This window comes from Balearica regulorum, chromosome 8 (genome assembly GCF_011004875.1).
Source record: "Balearica regulorum gibbericeps isolate bBalReg1 chromosome 8, bBalReg1.pri, whole genome shotgun sequence".
Classification (NCBI taxonomy): domain Eukaryota; kingdom Metazoa; phylum Chordata; class Aves; order Gruiformes; family Gruidae; genus Balearica; species Balearica regulorum.
In genome coordinates this window covers 4,575,705-4,603,117 of record NC_046191.1, presented here as the reverse complement: position 1 = coordinate 4,603,117, position 27,413 = coordinate 4,575,705, and the positions used below count along the sequence as shown (strand labels likewise).

The following is a 27,413-nucleotide window of genomic DNA, read 5'->3' as shown; positions in this document are numbered from 1 at the left end:
TATGGTCTCTGAAACTATAGCCTTACAGAGCCAATAAGAGACTGGCACTGTGGCAAGTCTAGTGAAAGTCTTTCGTTATAGTACTAATTAAAATAATGATATTTTTATTGTTGCTGAGAAGTGGCAATTTATTACTGCGTTACATTTTAGATGTCTTGCAACCTCACTTGGCACTTAATCCATGTGGGTGTTGTGTTTTTTTTTCCAGCACTGCTGGAAGCCACGAAGTTCAGACCTTTTGGGGTGGTGATTTTTTTTTGGAAAATCTTCCAAAAAGTAAGCTATCCAAACCCTTGGTAGCAGAGCTTTTGAAAAGGTGTGCATTGCAGAGGTATTATCGCTGCTACAGGTCTCGATCAAGTTTATTTCTGGGACCCTTCATTATGGCAAGACAAAAAGCTGTGGCACAATATTACCAAAGCAATTCTAGAAGATCGTTGCTTCCGCAGGTGGGAACTGAGTGAAGTAACTGATGGAAACACTTGGCCCTAATCCTGGGTCCATGTTTCATATGCAGCTCAACTCCTAGTTTTTAGAAAAGAGAGAAAATTAACATTGCTAGTTTTCTGCTACCTTTATTTTGTGATATTTCTGTGCTTCCTGCTTTTATCCAGGACTGTGACTAGTAAGATTAAAAAACTATTAAAGAATTTTTTCATGGACCTTTGAAATCAGTTTTGAAAACCAAAGAATTTTTTGTAATTTGGTGTATTTTTGATTAGCAGTGTTAAAGAATACTGGATCTCAACAATTTTGGAGTTTGAGCTTGCATTTCTAACATGTAACTCATTTTCTGTACTCATTAGTTCACATGGTACATGCGTATATATGGATATATTTGAATTCATGCGTTTTGTATATTTGCAGAAAGTTGTCTGTGGAGTAGATGCCAACCAGATTCGAGGGGTTGGTTTTGATGCTACATGTTCCCTTGTTGTTGTGGATAAACAGTTCCAACCTTTGGCAGTCAACTGTGAAGGTAGGAGTGCAGCACAAAAATTGATGGTACTGTACATGTTTTGTCACTGACATGAGTGAACATACAATTTCATCCAAAAGCCAAGTTATGGGTTTTACTCTTGGAGGTACAGATGATAGAAAATCTTTTTCACAACAGGATTTTTATTTTTTTTTTTCTGGTTTTACTATTTTAATTCTACTACAAAATTAAATTTGAGATGAGAATTACTTACTGCTTGGCTAAATGTTTGGCATCATAAAATCAAATTCATTCATCTTGGCTCAGGGAGACTGCTTCTTAGAGAAAACTATGCTCATTTTTCTTTTGTGCATGTTTTCTCTTCCTTCAGACTTTACTAATCATAACTTTCATAGTGTGTAAAAATGCTCATCCACACGGAGTAAAGGAATGCTCAAAATGTAGTGTTAGTGTAGTCTAACTGCTTGCGTTGTCATGGAGCTGCAGGCAGGAGATTCAGCTTGTGTATTTTATTGCACTGGTGTTCTGTCTTTGTCTAGGGTAGTGCTAAACTCCAGAAACAGTCTGTGACCTTTTTCTAAAAATTCTACTTTTTTAAATTAGTTTTTGAGTAGGTGATTCAGAAGACTCAAGAAAAGTCTATGATGCACTTTTTTTCAGTGAATCCCATTTAAGATTAGGTGTGTGCTAAATCAGTAGTTACAGAGCCATAATCACAATTCTGTTGATGTTCCCTTTCTATTCTCAGATGTATTTGTCATCTCCTCCTAGCTTTCTCAAAAAACCAGCTTTGCCCCCAAAGTGTCCTTCGCTAAATTTAGATGAGATTATTTATTTTTCAGTTTGAGAGTCTCTTACAGTCTGTTCAATGCCTAATGATGTCTGGGGCTATTTTAGTCTATTGAGTCAAATTCAGTTTTCATTTTTTGTTCTCTGATATTCCCAAGAATTTTGAATTTACACAGTGTTGTTATATTAAAAGATAAGATTGCACTGAATACTGTCACACTGGTATGAGCAAGTGGTGGTGTGGTTTCAGACAGTCTCAGTTCTAAGCTGTATTTAAATCCATGTTAGAAGTATTGGTGTACCTCATACTTCTACCTTGCCTTGGAGTATGTTTTCAAGATTATGCGTCAGTGGCTGTGTCGTGAACTTGAGTGTGCAGTGTACTTTGCAAGAGAGGAATCTGAAGTGTCACCTGGATTACTGTTCTACCTGTCTAGCTGATCCTCTGTAGGTTAATTTTGATAAAATGTTCTTTGCTTCTTGTTCTCATGTATCATGTGGACTTGCCAAATGCTTTTTTGTTCCACATCCAAAATAAAAGCATTTCAGCAAATTACACCCCTGAAACTATTTCTGAAAGGAATCAGAGTACTACTTCTCATAACAATAGAAGAGGAAGGAGAATCCCTGTAACTGGCTAGCTAGCTGACTAGCTGAGTTAATTTCAATTTATGGAGCAATTACTCAGATTTTGTCACATTTTTAGTTCTTAGTCATGAAAATGCTTCTTCATATTTTTAACTAAATATGTGTACTTTATCAAGAAGTTTGAGTTCTTTGAATGAAATATAGTCTACAGGAACATGGTGTTTCAAAGTTCTTGGGTGCTTACAAGCCTGATTGGTTTCAGTCAGCATTCTCAGTGCTCAGCATGTCTTAAAGTTGGCTCAGAGGACTAGAATTTTATCTTTAGATATCTACTGTGGATTAAAGCAAATAGAATTTGAGTTTTCTATGTAGAAGTGAAAGTGAAGCAGCTTAGTGTAGCAACTTAAAGTACTGAGCTCAGTGGGGTTAAACCAGACCTAAAATAATCTCTCTTTTTTTTTTCATCTCCCCAAGGACAAAACTATAGGAATATTATTATGTGGATGGACCATCGTGCAGTCAGTCAAGTTGAGCGCATCAATGCAACGCAACACAGGGTTTTGAGCTATGTAGGAGGAGTGATGTCTGTGGAAATGCAACCACCTAAATTGCTGTGGATAAAGGAAGTGAGTACATCTAAGATTGTGGTGCATTTTTACTGATGATTAATGCCCTTTGTTAATTTCTGAGAATGAAATTTCTAAAGCAAAAGTCTTCAGCCTTAGTGTTGAACCCAAAGATGTGCAAAGTAAGGCCAGCCTTAAGTTGTGATGAAAATATTTTCGTTTTTTTCCTCTTAATTATTTAGAAATACTTTTGACTTTATTGAAATTTAGTGTATCCTGATTGAAATATGTCGTATGCCTTTCTTATCTAATTTTAAGTTTAGATATACATACAAATTTAGTTGTAGGTAGTGAATGAGTCCTAGGATTTAGTTATGGAGGCATACTTCCTCCTCCAAGTACTGTAGTGGGCATCCCTGCAGGGGTACAGGTGCTACTCCTGGGATGGATTTATAGCAATTTGAAAGCAGCACCATCTCAACATTGGGTATCCTGGCCAGAGGTACTGCCTTTGAGTCATTGCATCCAACAGTGAGGGGATATGTGATGTCTTAGGTTGCTGTCCCATCTGTAGGAAGCAGACAATCTGTAGAGGGAAGGTGCTCTGTTCACAGTGTGGAACTCTACCTCTGTCTCTTGTCTTTAAATTTTGTGTGTTACAGCATGACATATGGCTTCTTAATAATAACTGTCAGATAAAAGGGGAAATGCTTGCCACTTGAATTTTTTATAACCTCCTCCAATCTGGCTTTTACATTTGGTCTCAGTGATGCTTGCTGTCATTTTAACAAAACCCAAATGTAAATTACTTGCTGCCAGTTTCAAGCAGCCGAAGGCTCCTTACAAACATGAAACATCATATAGTAACAAGGTGCAGACTGGGGAAAGTCAAAGGAGTTAACTGGTAGAAGTACTGACAGATTCTTGGTAACAGAGCATAATTAATGTTGTTTGTAGATGCTATACTGAAATATGAATATCCATCTACTAGTTCTTTCCTTCTTGAGCTGTGAGTATCATACATCAATCATTTTGTAAATAATAAAAAGTGAAGCTGTAAAAATCTTAAATGAATCCATTGTGTTAAGACATTTCTATATTGTAAGGTCTGAAATATCAGTACCTGACTGATCAGGAAAGGCCAGATTACAGGGTCTCCAAATGTGGTCACCCAGAGATGTAGGTCTACGCTATGGCCTCAAAGCCCTCTGACATAATTGCTGTAGTATAAAGGGGAGAGCAAGTATTGCAGGGCTTGTTCCCTCCATGAGCAAATGGGTAGGAAGTAGAATTCACCTTACCCTGCATGCCAGCCAGTAGCAGAGATTGCCTGGCAGAAGGGCATTACACAGCAGGGCTTGTTCATAGGTCCCCTTTCAGCTCCTGACGTACCCTCTGAAGAGATTATTATCCTTAAGAGAGGGTGGATTTACCTCAGTATCTGCTTGTTGAGCTGCTCACATGACAGTTCCTGCATCCTGAGTGGACTAGCAAAGTCATACTGTTAAACTGCTTGAGCTTACCCTGCTTAACCCAGGCACCTTAAGCAACACCTACAGTAGCTCATGGGAGGGAACAATAACATTTCTTACGGAGTCGGTTGAGTCAGTTGAGATGTGGGCATGTAGTATTAAACTTTTTACCTTCAGAGAGGTGTGTGATGGAGTCATTGCTTACTGCTTCTATACTTGTTGCAAAGTAGGAGGGTGAAGGAAATTGTATGAAGAGTGATGGTTTATTTTCAGTGCGCCTATGTATTACATGACTTTTAGGGCTAGCGGCAAAGGTTTGTGTTAGCCTCTGACAGATGAAATTCAGCCTCATGTAATGCGAGTGTTCTCACTTTTTGCCAAGGAAGGAAAATTTTACAATAACTTTGAGTATCAGGTTCTCCAGATGAGAGCTAAACCATCAGTTTGTGCATATGTTGTTATTCAATGAAGTGTCTTCAAGTGATCTACAAATAATAAATTACTTAAGTCTCTTCAGATTGTTATTAATATTTTATAGATGAATAAACTATGATACAGGTATTAAAGGCATTGTTAGGAGAGCTACTTATAAAATGGTACTTAATGTTTCCTTCATGTTTTTTGAGTCGTATCATCTTTCTTTTCCGTCTTTAGTGTATTTCCCTCCTGCTAACACCGCACAATTCACAGAGGCGTAGCAGGGTGAGATTTTTGATCTAGCTCATACACCATAAGGAAAAAATAGTCTATTCTGGTTGCAGGATTATTTCTTAAGCTGGTGATAATGCACAAGCTGGCAAAAAAGTAGTTTGGGTTTCACATCCCTTGGGAGAGTCACAGGATTAGCAGGTAGAAAGAAACATTTTATTTTTATTTTACCCCTTTTAACTGAGAATATCTGAAGGCTTTGCAAAGTTGAAACTGGAATTCCCATTGTGCTTCTATTTCATTGCGACAGTTGGTATTCAGAAAATAACTGCACTGTACCTGGTTTGCGTAGGCCACGCGTTGAGTCAGTTGGCTAGATGGGAACTTCATGGGCATAAAATTAAGTGTCTTTTTTAAAAACATGGCCCTTGGTGTTGCTGAGGAGAGGGCCAAAATGGGATCGTTATGAGCACTAAACATTAGGGCTGTGATGTGCTGGCAGAACTAGCTGGGGAAGTTTCAGATAGTGTTTGCCTGTGCTGTGTCCCTAGCGTGATCATGGCCGCCTCTCCAGCTTTCCTACTAAATGTCACCAAATATGCTACCAGCAAGATTTCTTTAAAGTGTCATAGATCTGAGTAGTTTATTTGTCTGTCTTAAATCCTCACCCCCGTTTATGTTTTCTGTATCATATGTGAAGTAACTTTTCCTACCAACCTACTGCTTGCTCCGGTGAGCAGTGCAGTCTCAAGAGCTGCTTTAAAATAAGATCCCTCTCAAAACATCCCAAAAGTCTGTGCTACATTGTGAAACGCTCTCCCATAATTTTCTACCAACCTCTGCAAATACTAACAAAAAGTTAGTTCAAGTTTTTCCTGAAAACGCTCCCAGTATTTCTAGAACTATTTCCAGCCATCTGACTGCAAGTAGTGCAGCCTGCTGCTTAACACAAGACCTGTATTGGGTCAGACCAGAAATCCATCTGACTTCTTAATTGTCTGAATAGTAATGAGGTTTTTGCTCTATGAATTTAACTAGTCTTTTCTGAACCTGCATGCACTTTTTGCACCTATTGTGTCCTGTGATAATCAGTTCCACTGTTTAACTGTACTCTGTGTGAACAGGTACCTTTTTTTCTGAAACAAGCTCCTAAAATTTCATTAGCCTTTTAGTTCTTGAAATGTATGAGACAGTGAACTGTATCATTCCCCAGTCAACATCTTCATGCCGTGGACCACAGGGATGTTTTTTCCTTTCCTTCCTTATTCCTTTCTTAATGTTCCTCCCTAATGTTGTCATATACCTGATAGTACCCCAGGAACTTACACTGCCAAACAATGGTTTGGGCACATTCTTCTATGACTGGGCATAATCAAAACTGGCTAAACTGAGGTGTACTCAGAAGCTACTTTGGGCCTTTGTCCCTTTGGTAGGCATCACTTTTCTGGAAAGTTTTTAATCAGAAAGCTTGACATGGCTACAATACATACAACGCATGGAAGTTTATAAGCAAAACAAAGCAAAACAGAAAACGCAGCCATACAGTCTGTACAGTCATGCTCCAGATCAGTGGGTACACCCTAATATATGAAGATTCACTGTTGACTTTTGCCTTGAATTCTCTGGAACTTTTTTTGAACTCCCCAGGAATTTATTGTTTCTGCTATTAAATGTTTCTGCTATTTTCCCCTTGTGCATCTTTGCCTGGGATTGGTGCTGTGCACATTCCGTATCTGCTTGCATTGATCTAGGTTTTGCAGAGAGGGTGCAGTGGGGAAAATAACTGTTTTATATCTGAAGTTATGATAAAATAACCTGGTGCTAATAATTAAGAACAATTTATAGACCCATTGAAGTAACCGGCAGGGTTAACTTTTGTGTCGTTGGGAAAATAAATAGCATGTAATTGGAAGAACCTTAAAAGTAGTCCTAATGAAATGTGTTCCTTTCAGTGGATCCTCAGTTCTTTGGAACTCTTAACATTGTTTCTTGAGCTTCAAAGTTTATTTAGGCTGGCATAAGTATAAATGTCTCTTTTCTGAGTTTATTGCTTAACTGATAACTATTCAGGGTGTTCCTTTGACTTTTCCATATTCCATAGTCTGTGGAGTCAGATGTAGGAAACTGCAGTCTTGCTAATACAAGGCAAATTGCGCAAATGTGTCTGTAAACTAAATTGAGTCATTTAGGAGACTAGTGATTTAAAGACTAGCTAGATGCACTTTTGGAAGTAAGTTATTTAAGGTATTGATACTAAATGACCCTTTGGACTATGGAATACCTGTAGGTTACTTGTATGTACATTGTCATCAAAACCTCTCTCTCCCTTTCCACGATGCGAAGTTGACTGTGGAAGGCCACATTAGGAGATCCTGTCCTCTCACTCTTTGCCCTGGACTCTCCTAGCTGTAGTATCTGAAAACTTGACCACTGTGAGGAAGGGTCTGACACAGGGCAGTTCAGCAGCGTTGCTGAGTGTCAAGTGATTAGACTGTCCCTCAAAGAAAGGAATTGAATTTCTATTACTTGAAGAACTTTCATGTAAACAGTTAAAAACGTTGCTAGAGAATATGACTTAGCAACTTTACTCTGAATTGGTTGGAAGTAATGTAGAGGGAGGAGAAGGGGGAGAGGGCTAAGGTGACTTAACTGTGATTTTTCCATTCCCATCATCATCTTTTTATTAGAATTGAAGTTGAAGATGACCTCACTGACTGTAAGGAATGACATGATGTCATTCTACGAGAAGTAGATACTGGTCCTTATCTCTTGTGGCTTTCCTGTTACACTTGACTTGTATTTATTTGTAGAAGGTTTTTTCAGTTTTTCTTCCAAGTCACAAGTTACTCTCATCTGCTTCTTTTTGACTCTCTTTTCCATATAATGCTTCCTCTTGAAGACTTCTCTTCATCTCCTTACATTCCTCTGTATGCAGAATAGAGATTTAACTAGGGACTAGAGGCTTCAGGGCATATTCTGATCTTCCAAACCTTCATCTCCATTTCATTTTGGTTTTGAATTAAGAAACTAAACTATGAAGGCCATAATTGGTCTTTTGATAGATTTTGTTTGAATTGTATTGGCTTACATTCAGTTTAGCATGATTGCTGCTGAATCTTGATGTTTGTGATTGCAGATAGGTGTTCGTATGACAAAGCCATCACTGCAAGTGGAGTTTGTGTGTTGGGGACAGCTGTTTGCAGTAAATTAACCAAATGCAGCTACTGTATAGCCTATGGGGCAGTCTTGTTAAAGTGTGCACATCTGTGGTCCACTTATGAGGAACATTGTATTTCTCTGCCTGTGTGGACCATGTGTGGTGATAAAGAGAGTCCAGTGTTAAATCTGTAATGCAAAATAAAATGAATATTTCATTTTATGAAAAAGCTATGTTGTGTAGATACAGTCAAATTTCACTTTTAAATGTGGTCAGTTGAATTAAGAACTTCAGTTGTAGATGAAGTTGAAATAAAGAATCGTTACCCTTTCAGAAATATTTAGAAACTAGCTGAAAGATAATTCTGACAAAATCTTCCTGAACTCAGTAAGGAAAGTTTGAACTTAAACTTCACTGAAAAGGAGAGTAGTCCCTGGTTACTGGGTCTTTCAAAATAACCAATTAAATTCATTCCTCTTGCTCTTATTTCCCGAGATTTCTTCATTGTTTAGAATTATCTTGCAAAATGTTATTGCAGTAGTTCTTTACTTCTGTAGTTGCAGGTACATTTTTTTTGCAGCTTTGCTTGTGCTTTTTTGTTGACTTTGGCTAAAGAAATTGGATGTTCACTGCCTGAAGGAGTGTGTAGATAGTTCTGGTAAGTAGATGTGTGCAGATAAACTGAAAATGTAGGTACACAGTCCTTCACTTTGAAATTATTTTGCTTCAATTGTTTGTCAGAACAACATGACTGTACAGATCCATGCTATGGCAAACCAGTGTGACAGCAGTGAGAGCGTAGCAATGTAAAAACTGCAGTGAAGGTTTGTCCAGCTCTGGAATTGGCCTGTTAGTATTTTTTTGTTTCCCCAGAGACAGCAGAAGAAAAAATCTTGTTTACTAATTTCTGGCTGGAAATTTTATTGTAGCTTGTGCCAAAACAAAAGGATGCTTGTTATGTTTTCCTCATACTAATGACATTACAAATCAGCTATTTCTAAAAAATATTAGTCCCATTAAATCAGAGATGCTGTAGCTTATTCTAAATGGGTGGGGGATGCTGGACTGGGAGTACGTATTTGCTTGGTAACTGTCTCCAAATGAAATGCAATCTTCCTATACTGTGCTTTCACAACTCTGTTCTTAATATGGTGTATAAGAGCAAAGATGACCCTCCTTTTAGCAAAAAAATCACTTCACAGAGTGACTGGCTAGCATATCATTCCTCTGCAATCAATAACTAAAATCAATAGGTTTTCAGTAATTTTCTTTCTTTTTTTTTTCCTGGCACAGTGGTCAGTGATCTTTCTGTATGTTACAGTTCAGATCTTCAGTTACAGCTGCCGTTTTATGCATCACTGTTCTTTTTTCTGTATATCTGTGACTTGCAGCCACCAATGGGATAATTTGCAGAAACAATTAAGACATCTCTTTCCTTGGCTGTGGAAGGAAGGAGAATAGTGGGTGTACTGGCATGAGCTTGGCCGCAGCTTCTTTGTTGATGCATGTCTTCTCCATTGCTTGCTGTCTTTGCAGTTGGCATTTTGTTTTTTGAATGTGACTCGAATATTTTTCCATTAAGATAAATAATAAATTCCATGTTAAGTGAGAATTAGTCCAAGCTACTGAGTTTGGAACTGAACTCTTGATTAGAACTGTTTATAAATGCTTTAACAGCACTGTGTTATCAAACTCCATGCATAGCGCAGACATGTATGCATAAGTTGTACTTTGGACTGTTGAGTTTGGCTTTTAGTTGCAGTTGCTAATCAAGCAGAAGTGCCATTTTAAAAAAAGGATTAACAGCTGAGAGACTTGAAGCATCTACACCTCTAAGTATCTCCTACGTAGTCTGTCTCCCAGCTGCATCTCTCCACTGAAGCATGATGAGGCTTACAACATGCACGCAGATTGTCCTTCTGGCCTTATTACAGCTTCTGCAAACTCAACATTTAATGTGCTTGTTCTGTCCCTCTGTAGCCCATTCTGACCAGGACTCTGATGCTCAGGATGCCTCAGGGATCTGAAAATACCCACACATGTCTAAGTGTCTTGGTGGAAGAGACAGTGTGTTGCAGCAAGGCAGTTTTCTTCACCTTCAGCAGTAGCCTTACTCTACTAAGGTTTTTGCTTTCCAAGCCCTCCCTGTCCGCCTGCCCCATTTCCAGCCTCAAGATAAGTCTGATAATTCAGTTAGTTATTTTTTTGCAGATTAGAGTGCAGCTGGTAGTTGCAAAGTTGATCAATTTGCAGCCTTGGCTCTGGCAAGGATAGAATATCTGCTCAGACCCTGTCTTGGATGTCACAGAATAGCTCTATCACATGGTTTGGTGTCCAATCTGAAGTGTGGGAGATCCAAGTTCTAGGTCCTTGCCTTGTCTGAGTAGGGCATAGGACCTCAGTTTCTTATATCCTCATGAGTGTGTGCATTAAGTCTGCAGTAGTTCTCTTTCTTCCTTTCACACAATGTATATTTGTTTTCTGTAATTTAGAAAAAGAGAGGCTGATAGACTACATAGTCTACTATTACAGATTAACTGCGAGATTGAGATTCGAATTTGGGGTTGAATTGGGAAAAGCAGATGGTTTTTCAGTGAATGAGTCTCTTTTCTGATTTTCACATAACTTAGATTTTGACCTGATGTGGAACTTGAATGCTCACGCCAGCTTTCTTTTTTGCACTAAATGGTAAAATGTTTTTCTGCTTCCATCTGTCCCTCCTGGTTTTAATCTAGATTTCTAACACACCAGTTTGGGATGATTTTTGAATTTGTGGGTTTTGGCTGATAAGTAGCCATGAAATTCAGACTGATACCATGTGCTAAATCAGGCGTATTGCTTCTAGTTCATCTTTAGTTAATCCTGTGGGTAACAGGGATCTGATACAAAGGCTGTTTATAATGGCATTTAAGATAATTTGATTCATATTTAATCCGTATTAGCAGTAACAAAAGTCAGGACATCTTTGGTGTTTATATACACATTATACTTCTGGTGGAAAAAAATATGTTTTCGCAAACATTAGATATCTGAAGATCACTTCATCTTATAAGAAAATTATATACTCAGTAAGAGCAGAAATCAAAGGATACTTGTACAGAAACAGACTACCTCAGCAAACCAGGAAAATATGAATGTGAAAGTGAACAAACACATTTAACACAATTGTGCAGTATGGCTTCATGATAATCTTTTGACCTGTCAAGGAATACGTGGGCAATGGCAGTTCCCTGATCCCTCACTCTCCTAGACCCTTCTTGACTAGGAAGATTAAAAGACACTGTACTTCATAATTCTTAAACTCTTTGCCCCCCAAGTATTTGGGATTATCTGTAAGGATCTCAGAATTACTGTTTGGAGGTATAGTTGTTAAAAAAACCCCAAAACAATCAGAAAGAGAGATGAAGAAAGGGGACTCCATAAGTACCCCTGGAAAATAGAAAGATTGAATTAGTTTCTTTACAAGTGAGTTTGGAGGGTGAGTCGCAGGATATGAATACAGCATTGGGAACATTCCCGGATCTTTTCCACAATCCGTTTAATGTGGTCACAGATTCCTGACTGTGAGTAAAAATAAATTAGAATTAACTTCAGTGAGTGTTGAAAACATGGAGACTTTTAAATTTGTTTGGAAAAAGCATCAGGGCATGCTATGATTTTTTTTTTTCTATACTAATTAGTGATGACAAAGCATCAAGATGGCAAAGAATGAATCATTTGGATGTTCATGAAACAACTTATTTTAGTGTCACTAACATGTGGTTTTTGGAATTCTTGAAGTGATAGACTAAGGATCCAAGGCGTATCTTTGATGAAACAGATTTGTTTGAAGAGGACAGTTATTCTTAATCCATTTCTTTTCTGAAAAACACTAATAGCCAGACTACTGTTGTTTCTTGAGGACTATCAGGTATGCTAACAATACATAATGGCTTTTATTATCAAAATAATGAGGCTGCATGACCTTTGTACTAAACTATGGAGCACCTTTGCATTCACATCTAAAGTTAAATTTCATGTGAGTAGCAGCCACGTACGTCTAGGAGGTGAGTTAGACTCAAGTGATTAGGAACAGACATCCAGAGGTTGTGCCTTTTATGTTAAGAAGTTGTAATCGAACCATTTCTTTTTTGAACTCAATAGAAACCCAGTGAGTTTTAGAAGGTTTTGAAGAACTGAACTCAAAGATGACAGATTTTTTGCATGATCCAAAATTAAATAAAATTTTGCTTTTTTTGTACTTACCCAGTTGCACCTTAGTTTCTGGAATTCATAGATTCCATTTCAGTAACTTTCTGGACTTGAAAGATTTTGACTTGATATCACATAGTATATGAATTAAGTTATAGAGCCAAATAATATTTCTTCAAATTATCTTTTAATTCAGCATGTACATTCTTGATAAGGTATTTAATTGATTTTTGCTCCAGGAAAATGATGGCAGCTTTTAAAATGCAGATAATTTGTCATGTTAGCTATTGACAATTTACTGGATAATTTGGAAAAAAAAAAAGGTTTGAAAAGAAAAGCATAATAAGAAAGCTACTAGAATTTTTGCTAAAATACTTTGGCCTACTACTCAACTGTGTACCCCAGGTTCTTCAAGAGTTTTTTTTGAGGGGAGAACTTGGAGTTGCTGTTGACAAAACTTACGCTGTTGAGACTCTCTTAGTGTTTAATAGTTTAACTTCTCTGAAAAATCCTCTGCTGCTGGAATCTTGTACAAGAACCTTGGCCTGAACTTAAGGAGAGTAGAAGAAAAAGGTGGGATCTGAAAGCTAAAAGACAAGAAGGCAAATAAATCATCCCTCAAATTTCTTGTGTAGGGATGGAGACCCACATAGTTTCCCATCTCGTGCACTTTGGAAGTATGTCTCCAGCTCTGCCTTAGCCTGATAGATGCAACTGTTGACGTAACTGGTGTTCTTGCTGAAGCTGTGCCATCTAGCAAGGCTCCATGCCCAAAAGACCCCAGCTGGGATTTGCATTTCTAGTACAACAGCTGCTCTTAAGTGAGAAAACTTCACGCTGTTTCAATTATTTAACAAGCTGGTGGAGGTTTTTAAAGCAACCTTATCTTCCTGTGGAAGTCTGATTTGTGAACCTTGTGGTTGTCAGCACTGACTTTGGTTTGGTTTTGTTGTTCTTAAGTTATTGTAATGTACTGAGACCAGAGGTGGCCATTGTCGTATGGCAGGACAGTGATGCTCACTCTTTGTGTCACACTGGAATAAAACGTTACTCTTAGGGAAACTTTCTTCCCATTCATCATTGTCTGATACCTATGGCAAGTGTCGTGATTGTTTTCATGGAAAAGTAATTTTCAGAAGATGTGTTGCTATCATAAACTGAAATCAGACTGAGATTTGGTGATAGAAACGAAGAATAGAGCCTGGCCTCCCAGGTGATGTGGCTGGCCTCTTCCAGTAGACGACTTGCTTTCTGGACCACTAGCTCTCTGCAGAGTATGGTATTGGAAATTTTCTGTAAATGGTCTATCTTGGTAGAAGAGTTTTTTAGGAGTTTGGAAATGTCAGGAGCTTGCAGGTGTCATGCTCTTGATTGAAGGGTTTTCCTGTAACTGTCTTCATTTTATTCCCTCAGCTGAAAAAATAAGGTTGAACCTCTTTTCAGATAGAAACAGGCATTCATACTGCTTTGTGTATTGTTATGTATTTTAAGGAAACTTTGCAGAGGGACAGAGTTTGCAAAGATAAACTTGTGTTAATTGTTTATGTGAATTCATGTGCATGCTGTGATGGCAACTATAGGGTTGTAGTATGGATTTAAAGCTGATTGTTACTGGTTAATCCTGGCAGTTGAGAGCTCCCAAATGTCCCAGCTGTGGAAAAAAGCTTCACTGAAAGCTTACAGGTTCTTATATGCTTCGATCATATTTCAGTCATTTTGAAACAGATTTGAAAGCTTTGTTCTTGTGCTCACAGAACTGTTTGTTTTCTTCCTGTACTTACAATTGAAAAATACTAAATTTAAAATGGTTAATTTTAGAAAGTAGGGCGTTCTTTGAGCAAGTATTTTTTGAGAAAGTTTTCTATTGACTTTGAGACTGTTCTGACATTGAGCAGCTGACAGGGAACTGAGAGAGCCCACATTATTGATCTGAAACATGTGCCTCTGTGAACTCTTTACAGGAAGCACTTTCCTCATGATCAGTCTGTGGTGGGGGAAAGGCTCAGTTCTTCAGGCAGTAAATCACTGTCAAGTGAGTAGAGCAGACTGAATGATCAGAATATTGGGTTTGGAAAAATTGTCATTTTTACATAAATGTCGGGGGGGTTAAATTGCATTAAAATAAGGACATGATCATGCCTGGCCTCTAATATCTGCATTTCTAAAATTTTTTTTTCTTAGAACTTGCAAGAATCATGCTGGGAGAAGGCAGGCTACTTCTTTGATCTTCCAGATTTCTTATCTTGGAAAGCCACAGGTGTCACTGCAAGGTATGTTAACTATAACGGTATGATTTGGTGGTCTTCATCTATTTTCTTATGTACATTTCTGCTTTAATTCATTTTGACTGGACATGCTGTTATGTACATCTGTCTGTAATTCAGCCTGCTCCAAAACATCTTGAACCTATCTCCTGCTTCCATTGTGCATTCCTCAACACAGTTGTTCCTGTGAGCAGTGTAATTCACAGATACAGTATGTTGCTACAACTGTCAGTTAATTGATCTTGTACTCCATTTTGGAACATAAATATGATTGCCTTAGTTACTGTGAAATATGCTTCTAATAATTATTTGAAATCTGTTTTTGTTGACAAATGTATTGACTTTTTTGAGAATTGGAAGAAAACACTTTGCCATGTGGGAGGGATCTGGTAAAATGTTGTTGAAAATGGTCACTTCACTGTAAAACATGACAGCTGTGTTGCTCCCTAAAAGCAACCTAGAATACTTGCTGAGCAGTTAAACAAAACCCTGTGAGAGAACCCCTTTAAAGTCTTGATTAAAGTGACCACTACAAGTGAAGCGCATTTGCAGATAAAATGTGTGAGCAAATCATGAAATGTTGACCTTGTGCTAATGGTCACCTTGTGCTAATGGCTGAAGAAGCTAAAATAGACTACAGTCCATGTGAGCTTGGAGTCAAATATTATTTGGAATTTATTTTTAAAGGAAGGGAAGTAGTTTCAGAGAGAATGGTGACATATTTGAAAGAGAATTCTTACCTTGGTTGAACAGAGGAATCTCCAGCATTCATGAACAGATTTCCCACTCTTGCTAGAGTCCCCCCGATCCATAGCATGTTCTATCTGTCTTGTTTTTATAGTGGCAGCCGTACTGTATAAAAGAAATCCCTCTCTGTCCTTCTCTCTTTCCATCTCTCTTAACCTCCAACCTAGTGTAGTTTGTGAGAGCAGATGAAAAGAACAATTCCTTCCTCCAGACTTAAAAATGTAACTGTTTTTATGAGTAATTCTTTAGCTGTTGAGAAATGAATGATTGTATTGAAGCTGCAGAAGTAATCGATCACTACTAACAACTGATGCTGCAGTAGTGGGGAATCTAGATTCCTTTTACTAGTTCCTGAAAATTCCCATCTACTGTGGTTTTCACAAAGCTCTTGCTAGAGTTACGCCATGCCTGGTACTTGCTATTCCAACATAATATTTGTCCATCTGCTTGCTGTATGTACCTGTCAGTGGTTATAATTTCTGTGACGTCTTTGGGGAAGAGCAGGTGTTTTCTTGGGTGTGTTGTGGTGCTGTCAGCTGGTGGCACGCTGTCATGGCTTGCAGTGGGCTTTGGGACTGTCTAAACTCAGTGAAGCTCAGGTTTTGCTTTGGAAGTCGGTCTGAAAACAGAGGGTGTGGTGGTAATGACACCCTGACTTTGGCTTTGTGTTCTTAGCTGTAACTTTCTGGAGGTGAAAAAAAAAAAAAAGCTCCAAAAGATTATACTCAGAAGTAGAGCTGACTGAATTTTTACTGGCAAGTTCATTGCTTTAGAAATGACATTTTGATTATTCAAAACCTTTTTGATTATATTGATGAATGTTGTAAGAGAGAAAGGAAAAAGATTTTCTGGACAAAGTCTTCCCCCACTCTTTGGTTGAGAGTCTTCTATTTTGGATAAAATAGTTCCTTGTACACGCTCCTTTGCTGCCTTAATGTGCTCCCCGGATTAAGCCCATTGTTTTGACTCTAGTGGAATGTCTTACAGGGTAACAAAGGAGGAAGAAAGCGATAGGAAAATAAGGACAAGAAATGTTTTGTTGGAATCAAACCTAATTTTTTTTTCTTCCTCTGCTCTCCTCCATGAACGCCTGTTTCTTGGGAATTTCCTAGTAGTTTGGTGAAGTAATTTCTCCTGCATATGCTCATAATACTAGGGAAGTGTGAGTTTATCAAATACAAGATTCTTACCACCTTTTCTCCCTTTGAGCACAAAGGACCCTATTTACAAGGCAAGATACAGTGTTAGTCATTGTGAATCATACATAACTTGGCCCTGATAAAAGAAAGATTTATTTTTTAAAATTTGTTTTGGGGATTTTACCAAAATAAATGAAATTCCAAGGGTACTTTTGTAGGAAAGACTTCTGCATGCATTGAAGCTATTACTCTTGCTTCTTTAAATTTTTAAGGGGCTCTTTAAAACATTTTGTATGTATTTAACATTTAAAAAAATACGTGGCTTTTTGGCTTCAGTGAGATTACTCAGTGCACAAAGTTAAGTAGTGTGTGAGATCAGGATTTGAAGTATTTGAAAAGCAATTCTTGATGTGTGTTTCTGAGTATGAAATCATTTGTCTTTCACCTTTGATTCTGCTGGCTTGAACTGCCTTGTAGCCAAGTTTTTTTTCACTGGATATGTAATAAACAGTAAACGCTTCTTACCTAAAATGTCAACACTCAAACATATTCTGAGATATTTACCTACTGACTTTGAAATTGCTATATACCTCCCCGAACAGCATCCACCCATCAATTACAAAGGATAAGTTCCAAAGTGTTAATTCCCATTGTTCTTGGAAGATTGTTGCCTGTAATCTTACATATTAAAAATAGTTATTTTTTATTATTTCTCCTTTGGGTTGATGAAAGACCATTGAATTGTTCTGAATGATCGAGACGGCTGACTCGTTCTGCATTAAAAAAAATGTTACTGACAGCTTTTTATGTAAAAAAATTTAAAACTTTGGAAGTTCCCCACTGCTGTCGCCCTTGTTGTAACAAGGGGTATTGGTTTTGCCACTTGAATGCTCAGTTGTCTTATTTCAGAAATGCTGTTGTGGAGAGGAAGAGAGAGCTGTTTTTTCACGGACATGTTAGCAATGCTTTTCAGAGGCTCAGCACTTTTACTCACGGTGAGTGTGACTCACTGTTCTCTTCCACCCACCATCTATAACCTCTGATAACTTCTGCTTTATATGGTATTTTGGATAAAGCTATCGTAATAAAATCTAAATGCCTATCTGGTTTAGTTACAGGTTACTGTATTATGGATGGAGAATTCTTATCAGAGATGCACAACTGCAATTTTGTTGTATTTCTGAAGTCTTGTGAAGGTTTACATTGCAGATAAGAATATGGCTGAGCTGTTAAATTGGGTAGTATTCACACACAAATTTCTCGAACGCCATGTGTATTTAGATCAAGCCTTCTGTTTCAGGGCCATTTTCAATCATAAACAACTCACTGGAAAATTAGCTAGTTTCTGCTGGATGTTCGTGGTTTAAGATGAGCTGAAACCAAAGAAAGATTAAACTTGTGGAGGAGGATTTGGAAACAAAGAGAAGAATGTCAGGCTGACATTGAGGTAGTGTCCAACATCATGCTATAAACCACCTCCCAAAATCACCCCAAAAAGCTGGAACAAATTGTGCAGAATAATTCTTTTATATCATTATACTCTAGGTATTTTAATAGTTGGGGAAAGTAATGTGTTATCTAGTAGAGACTTCATCTCATATATCAATGTTGACCCAAATAATTTTCCTGTGGAAGTATTTGTCTAGTTAGTGTTCAACTGCTAGGCATCACAACAGGGAAAATGATGTAACAGAGATGTTTCTTATATTTTGGGGGGATCTATTGTAAATGATCTTCCAAGAGATCTCGGGATCATGAGTTTCTTCAGATAAAATCAGTTTTATAAAACAGAAATTCATACTGTTATGGTAATTACAGATGGTAAAGTGAAAGACAAATGTTTGTAGTTCACAAAAAAATTTCTGGGAACCACATAACTAATATTAGGCTATATCTGTGTGAGAGTCATATCTTTTTAATATACAGTATATTTTCAGCAGGAAAATACCTTGGCAATGTTTTTTCTTTCACTTATGAGAAAGAGGCTGGTCCCTTGGCTTGTGCACATTTAAATAGCTGACTTTTTATGTTAAGCAGTGATTAAGTCCTTAAGGTTTATTTGTAACTTGTTCCTAGTTGCTTATCGTTAGCTGGAGATAGCTCTCTTGCACTGATTTAAATCCAGAGAGCTCCTCTGATGTTAGCACTGTTGATGCAGAGTACACTGGGATAAGTAGAAGGAGTCTGGTCCATTGCTGAACTGCAGTGGTGGAAGTTTGTAATAAAACATTAAAGCTAGGAAGGTGCTTTTGAATCCAAGAATCTGAACTCAAGTCTCTGCTCTGTTATGTCCCCTGTGTGATTTGGAGAAGTGAATTAAATCTACATCTTCAGAGGTGTTTAGACAGCTGAATACCTTTGAGGATTTGATTCTTGTTCATCCCTGTATTTGTTCTTCATCTGTTAAACTGATGCATACATACACTCTTATGAGGTTGCTTACTTTAACTGCTGTGAGGTATGTCATCACTGTGGTTAGTGGAGTCCTCACCAAATATTTTATCCAGATAGGCTGGAAACTTTAAAACAAGAGAGTTTGGAAGAGGAGCTTATGTTTAGAGTCACTGTTGAAAAAACAAACTGGTGTGAGTTAAATGATTATCTGAAGGATGCCTGTGTCTTTTTAAAGGATTGGGCAATCCTGGTTAGTGAGATGTGGTAACTGGACCAGCACAGACACCAGATTCTTGGGGCCAGCTGCCCTTCCCTTCCTTCCTAGCCTTTGCCATGACTAATGTATACCCTTTGGCTGGGATTCTGCTGTTTGGCTGCTTCTTGTTTATATTTTGTGCCTACTTCAAAAGATGCCTGGTCTAAAAATTAGCCCTCTCTCTGGAAAGAAAGGGGCTAGGGAATATTTCAGAAAGCTTTCCTGATTAGCACTGCAGCCCATGTGGCGGTGACAGTATCCTGAATTGCACTCGGGTTTTGTGTCCTGTTTATGAAATGAAACCCAAGACTTCAGACTTCCAGACTTGTTTGGAGAAGTCTCTGGAGAAGGCAGAATTATCTTGAAGGGCTGGTTGGGAGGGGAGGGATGGTATTTTTGTGGATTGGACAAACGAAGTACCATGAATTTCTTGTCATGGAGCCAAAAGCAAGTGTCCCTGTGACGCTATCTTTGCCAAACGAAAGAATTCCACTCTTTCAGGCTTTTAATGAATTCAAAACATGTTCTTTGGAGACTGGTGACACACAGACTGATCCAGTGTAAGAAAATAGGAAATGTGTAGCTGTAAAAGTTATCAGGACTGTGAAGGGCAGGTGCAATGTAGGCCATTACTGTTAGGTTTTATTTTTTTAATTTAAAAATGACATGTCCTTGAGTCTACAGAGTAATCTGAAAGAGTTCTGTGTGCTAAATAAGAAAATTGTTAGCAGGTCTTGTTAATGTTAGCCAGGAAGCACACAGGCAAACAGGAAGCTTTAGCTATTGTTATTGTACAAATGCCCTTTACAAAATATTAGCAAAAGAAGCTTAATGTGTTTTCCACAAGAACGGGAGCCCTTCATAGTGTCTAACGGTATCTGCACAGTGAAGAAAAACTGCATTGTCCCTTTCCAACAGCTTTGACATACATTGAGACATTGCATTTCAGAGACTTGCATTCAGATCTTCAAATATTTACTACTTTGATTATTTTTTTAAAGAAGTTAGGATTGTTAATTAGCTGTGACAGTATCTAGCCCTTAGTTTTCTATTGTGTTCATTTGCTGCTAAAAAAAAGTCAGCTAGGTCAGTATAGAAAAGGACTGGGGGCAGGCGCAGTAGTAGATGTATTACTGGCAGCTTGCCACAGAGACAGTGAACTCTGAGCCAACCATGAAGTCATTTTGAACTCAGGGAGTCTCACTAATCCAAGGCAATGTGTCTTAATTTGACAAAGCAAAGGCTGCTTGATAAGCAACCCTCTCTAGAAATGCTGTTAATCGGGGGTGTTTGTAAGTTTAGATTGTGGACGAGAAATGTGGTGATATGAAAGGAATCATCTTGTTTTCAGGTTCTTACTCCCTCAAGCCCAAAGGCAGGCTTGGCTCTGTTCTCCCCTGCAGTTTGGGCTGTGCAGTGGCTTGATGTGAAATTTGAGAAACATATGTAGTTTTCTATTTCAGGAAAATGATCTCAGGGATTGAATGTGTGTTTTGTTGGCTGTTAAGCTCTGATCTTGCCTAGTGTGGTAGTTTGAGAGTGTGTGTATATGTGAGAGTGTGTGTGTGTGTGTCTGTGATGGTTAAGACATTCTCCAGTGCTTTTAAAAAAAAATTAAAATCAGGGCCCATATATTAATTGCTGTCAAAGGTCTTATTTCTTCAGTTTCAAAATGCAACATCCTACATCATAAGAAGCCTCTTTATGTACATTAGAAAATGTTTCTGTCTCTTATTTTTCCATAATAGTCATTAACATTTACTTGAGATGATGAGAGGTACACACACAAAGTTTTCCATCCAAGAAAAGGAGCTGTGTTTAAACAACCCCTTCATTGTTGATCCTATGCAGAAGCAATATATATATGAACACTGTAATTATTAGCTTCTCCGAGGGTCAGATAATAAACTCCCCTTAATAACGTTTGTGAAGAGATGGCTAGGAGTCTTTGAGATCCGACTTGCTGACGTCCTAACTAATGGTGGGACTGGATAACTGTGCTTCACTGAAGCTGGGGCGGAGGGGGAGGAGTATCGAAGGAGGTTGTGGTGTTGGGACCTTAAATTCTGAGGAAAGACAAGACAGAAACCACAGAGGAACTTGTTGTCTTTCAGTTCTCTTCATCTCATTTTTTTACAGTCATCTCTGTTCTCTTCAGACATAGGCTGGGTGTTTTTCTTTTGCATTAGCTTCTGTGAACGCCATCAGGGATCAGACCCTCACAATACAAGGCATGTTATAAACAATCTGTCATCTTCTTTGAACTCTTCCTTATGTGAAACACCATGGAAAGCCCCATGCAAAGCCCTCGTCCCTTGCGAAATTGGGTCTTTGTCCAGCAAGAGCTGCGTAACAATTGCTTTCTTGCATAAATTTGAACCAGATAAGAAAATAACCATGTTTATGAACTCCTGGGTCATTTATAGCCCCAGCAGTGTTTCAGTGTGCACATATATAATGCGTGTATTCACAGTAAATTCTTAGAAACCACCCCTGAAAACAATAACATTCCAGGAGTGTTCTCATCCAGTGAAGGAAAAGAAAGCTATGTAGCATGAAGTCTGTGCATTGTATGTGTACATACGGTGCTTAAAAGTATTAAAACTCACTTAAATTTATTATTCCATAAGAAGCTCTTCCTTTTTTTTTTTTATTTATTTTACTCTTCTGTAATACCTTGCATATGAAAGAGTCTTAATAAATTCAGCCTTAAAATGCTCTTCTTAAGTAAGAAGGTGACATTATTATTTTATAGATGGGAAAATAGCCATATAATTTGAAGGGTAACATTTTTCTAAGAGTTTAGCTGGGCATCCAGCTTTCTGTCTAACTTGCAGTGAGAATTAGGTGCCCTATTCCATAGGCATTTTTACAGATCACACTATAAATTATTTATTCTGGGCCAATTCTTCCTCCAGTCTTCCCAAACAAATGCTTTTCACTGCTAGAAGTGTTCCTCCCATCACTTTCACTGTAATACATGGTTGTAACAACAGTCTTGGCCTGGAAGGCAGTTTACTTACGCGTTTGCTTTATTTTTGTTGGCTGGCTATCTAGATCTGTTTAATGTTAGTAACTTTCACTGGAAATTCTCATCGTTCTTTAGGATGACACTGATGGTGTCAGGGTTGATCTACATTATCTCTTTAAAGCAGCATTAGCTTACACAGGAGTTTTTCTCTTATTTGTTTTAGCATTCATACTATCCAGAGAGGAGCCTTTTAACTGTGAAATGTAAATAACCCGACAATGAAGACTTCAAAAGAAAATGATTCTTTGTCCGTGGCAGTGATACCAGTTTTGCCAACTCCGTAACCTTTAAAACCGTGTACTTTTATGCTTGACCTGTCATCTGCCTATAAAAATAATCCTAGATCAATGATACAGTGCCTTCAAGAATGTGTCTAAAAAAAGCAGACACTTCTGTATACGTGTTCTGTCATTTCTTCATTGTGGTAGACCATCTGCTGTTTTAACTATAACTAATATCTGGTTATTGATTTCGTGTAAGTATGCCTTCTACTTACATTAAGGTAGTGAACACTTTTACTGTAGCTTGCAAATTGATGTTGCCAGATAGTGAGCCCTATATTATATAAATATATAATGTGTTACATGAAATCACCAAGGATTTGTTTTTTCCTTCCCCCATTCTTTATTCCAGTGCCATTCCATTAAGCTGCTTATTAGATGAAAGGTTGTAATTCAGTCTTCAGTGGATGAAATGTATATGTTCTTATAGAATCAAAGGCATTCCAAGAAAGGTTGTTTGTTTTCTTACTACCTTCTTTAATTAAATTTTGATGGTAGGATTCTGACTGTCTGACTTGAGAGAAACAGATGAAGCAATAATGATTGCAGTGTGATACAGCAAAGATGACTGAAGTTGTGCTTATTGGTTGTCAGACCCTGCATGCATAGGAAACTTAATGCTCCTGTGGATAGGATAGTTGAAATTTCAGATTCCACTGTGGCTGTTAGATTTATTTTAAAGTGGAGGAAGTTTATCTTTTAGTATCAGCTGGCTTCAGATAATATTTGGATTTTATATATCTTTGGCTCAAATTGCTCACATTTGGCTTTAAATTGCCTCTGGAGCTGCTAATCCAAGTTAAACCTGTGTTTGTCCACTTTATTTTAGTTCAAGTGTGCTATCTCAGATTTGTCAGCCTGAGTTATGGGCTTGCTAGTGTTCTGCGTTATGGATGTATCCTTGAACTCTCCTGAGTGGGGATTTGGAAACAAGAAGCATTCCTCAGAGAGCCTGTCCCTGTGTTACCCGCAGGGCTGTAGTCAGCTCAGATCCCAGAGCTGTAGCTCTCCTGCCATCGCTTCCAGGCTCCACGTGCCAGTGGCTGTTAGGGTAGAAGGGAGTGCGTGGAAGTGGCCTAGCAATTGTCTCTAGTAGCCATGCACAAGGAAATCGTGTCATAGTGGGAAAGAAAGTAGGAAAGCCCTTCATACTGCAAAAGTTGATCGGAAAAAACTTACCTGGGGATGTGCAAAGAGAGATATACCTGTTACATTCAAAACCCTCCCCGCCTCCAAAACCCACTTGCATTTATGCGTATGTAGTATAAGTTGTTAGGATGAAGGAAATAACTCCAACTTTCATTCCCTGTAGTTTGAAACTTATGGTTTTCAAAGTTACAGCTTTGAAAGTTACTTTCCTCTCCTGCCAACCTAATTTTCCAAGGTGAGTTCTTTCTTCTGAGGGATGAGGTTGGCTCTGCACAATAAAGTGTTTTTATGTTTAATTAAAAGTGATGAGAAGGGGAGAACATGCCACAAAATACGCAGAAGACTATTTTCCTGTAGTTTCCATCTTCTAAGATTCCCTCTGTGAGCCTTTATTTGGGAGTTTGTGATGCTGGTTTGTTGTTGTATATAACATATCTAATAAAGGCTCTTTTGAGAAAAAGCAATATTATGATATAATTCTACTTTCAAGAAACTAAGTCACTGTGCTTTCTGTCTTAATGGAAAAAGTAAGTATGATGTTGTGATTAATTCCTTGAACACAGCATCTGTTTGCGAGGTTAATGCTGCATAATACTTTCATGTCCCTATAAAGAAGGGGAAACGGGGAATGCGTAAGAGCATGATACACTGTTGACATTTCTTCTTCATGTTTGTCCTTCATGAACAGCGTCTTTCATCTGTCATACTGGGTAATGCTTGTCCATGATATATATAATTTGAATGTGCATCTCAAAGCCAAATTAGAGTTCTTTCAGTGTTCATTGTTCCTCATGCTGATGCCCCAGTACCAATAGGTATGATTATAACAGGGACAGCTCTCTGGAGGGATTGCAGTTTGTTTCAGACTTCCTGCTTTTGTATGCTTATCTTGTAGCAACTCTTCATTTTGTGTGTAAGGACGGTTTATAAACAAATGTTGAATCTCAACATGGTGCCTGAAATTTTCTGCTATTTCTGACCTGCCTGTAACAACACAGACAATCCTTCTTTACACCAGTTAGCTCCACTGGTAATCTATTTAAGTAAATTTCCTCTTAACTATTTCTTTTTTAGGTTATGTCTCTTTAAATGTGGATCAAAGGAAAGTTATACTTACTAAAAATGTTAAGAGTCAAGAGATTTCTAATTGCCTATCAAGAGACGTATTAATTCATTAAAGTAGATGCTCATTTGCTTTGGCACAAACAGAATAATAGGGAGAGAAAGGAGGAGAGTAAAAAGAATGATGTCCAAATGACATAGCACAAATTGCCTAGTAACTATGACATCAGCTGTGCTGATGGAAATCATTTCAGGCTGATCTCTAAGGCTTCATCTCCTATCTTGTTTACTTGTTGGTTTATCTGAAAGGGCCTCTATTTGCGTCTCTGTGTGTATGCACACATGTGTGCATAAAATAGGGAATACAGTTTTACCTTATTAAATTTGAAACTCTGCTTGGAGGAATATTGCTCAAGAAAACCACATCAGGCCAAGCTTTTGAAAATGCAGACTAGTTTGGAGAAAGCATTTTAATATATTGAAGCCTCAAGCCATCTACCTCTGCTCCTGAGAGCTCTACCTGAAAACTTCCAGGGCTGAATAATTTAAGGTTTGGGTTTTTTTAATCTTTCTGCAAGAAATACTAGTCTGATGTTTTATTTTCTTAAAGTCTGAACTCCACATAACTTTTTTTCAGAACTGTTTATCCTCACTCCAGACATGAACCTTGGAAAGGTGGCAGAAAAAACAAACAGCTGCTGTGTTTTTGGGCAGTCTGCATTCCTTTAAACTCTCTGAGATCAGACTTGTGCTGAGATTTTCAAATTATTTGTCCTAGGGCTTAACCACTTTCACTCCTGCTTAAAAGTCAGTGAGTTTGCCATACCGGTGCTTGTGAGAGCTGTCATGCAGAGCCTTAATGATTCAAGAACTATGAATATATGATGTGTTCTTAGGGCTTTTTATTATTGTTTCATTCCAACTTCACCTCCTTCCCTCCCTAATCATCTTTCCATTTTTGGACTCCAATCTTTTTTTAACTTAAGTATTTTGCTTAAGATATCCTAAGGAATTTTGTTTTCATTTTGGTTTGGGGGTAAATTTGATGCATAAAAAAATGTTGTTAATGGACCAAGGTGGAGGTAATAAAAAAGACTGTCACATTCTCAAGGCCCAGAGTCGGAAATTATCTTCTCCAAGTTTGGGTTTTTTTCCTTCACAAGTGGGAGACGGGAAGAAGAGCCATCAGTCCTGTAGCACTGTTTTATGTCCTCTTTATGAGGTCTTCAAAATACATTCTGAGAAGCTTGATATAAGAAGTGGAAGAGTCAGGACAGCGCAGGCTTGTGTGGTGAACTACTAAAAGAGTATTTAACGGTTGGGGTCTTCATGTGGGTTTGCCTGTCAGAGAGACATGAGGGTGCTGGTTCTACTTGTGCCTATTAAGTACTCTAAATCCCAAGCATGTCTTGTTGTTCCCTTGCTTTCCAATTCATGGAACTTCCCTGAGTAAAGAGATTGGTTGTACCAGATGGCTATTTTTGTGATATGGGTTAAATGTACTGGGCAGGATGCTGAGACCAAACGTGTGTTTACTAGCAACTAGAGTTAATGGAAAAACAAAGCAGTCAGTCCAATTCTGAAGGGCTTTTCAGTTAACCATGTTCATTCTTTTCTTTGGGCCTTTTTCCAGCAAAGCACTTAGGCACGTGCTTAAAGTTAAAGCATGTGCTTAAGTGCTTTGCTGGTCTGGGTCCTTTATTTGCTATCCAAGCATGTTGGTATGAACAGGCTGCTGGTTGTATGAATGTCTGGGGAACTGTTCTTCTTACACTGTTCATTTTTCTCCTCTGAACCTTTTGTCCACTTATGGCCCAGAGAAGATACTTTGTGATTTCAATATGACACAGATAATGATTTGCAAGCAGTCTGTAGGTTATTGATTGAGATTATTTGGCACTGATTATGAAGAAATTGTGTATTTGGAAAAATCACAGTCCACGCAGAGAAGTTTTCATCTGATGTCTTGCTCCAGCCGAGTAATCTGACTGGTGGTACTTGTCATATGACAAGAGCGTCTTCAGAGAGTTAAGGTACTGTAGATTTAGCCCATGGTATGACATGTTATTGCTTCTTCCAGAAAATTCTCTTTAAGTAACTACTGCCTTTAAGGTGGCACTTGCTGTTATTTTTTGATCTGGATGTAGATTTGTTTGTTTATTTATTCCCTTCTGTTTTTCATTACTGCAGTCCAGAGTTGCATAGCTCTGTGCCTCCTCCTCATTCTCATATCATCATCCATGGCAAGTCAGGACAGGAGAACTCAGTTGAATTGAGACCTTAGGATTTCTGTCTGCATCTTGCGGCAGTGAAAGTTGGCCTTTCACCTTTAGAGCCATCTTAGAACATCAGTGAGTTAATTTTATTTGTGCTTTTCTTTGTCAAGGTGCAAACCACTTTACACTAAGGAATATGGCTTAATTATGCAGAATGTCCAGCCTGATATTGCTGACTTAGTTGTTGGAGTTAGTAAGGGCTGTCTATATAGAACAGGTCAAGCACAATCCTGCAGTTGCTTATGCAAACAAGTGACTTACTTACATAAACGGTCCAGTTGACGTCAAAGGCACTATTCGTTCAGGTCAGGTTACTCACACCTAAGTATTTGTAGGACCGAGCTCATAGATAAATAGTAGTTTGCAAAATCGCATTTAAAAAAATTTGTTCTTAATTTCTCTTACATAAAAATATGCAGAGTTTCTATGAAGAGTGATCTTTTTAATTCCATCACTTAATTTA

At 38.1% G+C, this 27,413-nt stretch overlaps 1 protein-coding gene across 17 annotated transcripts in view; it reads left to right on the top strand.

Moving 5' to 3' along the window:
- The window catches only part of FGGY (FGGY carbohydrate kinase domain containing), a 320,610-nt gene that overhangs the window by 190,900 nt on the left and 102,297 nt on the right, over positions 1–27,413 (top strand). For all 17 annotated transcript variants that reach the window (XM_075759257.1, XM_075759256.1, XM_075759259.1 and 14 more), the window contains 3 exons: positions 868–979; positions 2,792–2,943; positions 14,533–14,621. In XM_075759257.1, the coding sequence (XP_075615372.1) occupies positions 868–979; positions 2,792–2,943; positions 14,533–14,621 (353 nt within the window). The remainder of the gene's footprint in view (positions 1–867; positions 980–2,791; positions 2,944–14,532; positions 14,622–27,413) is intronic.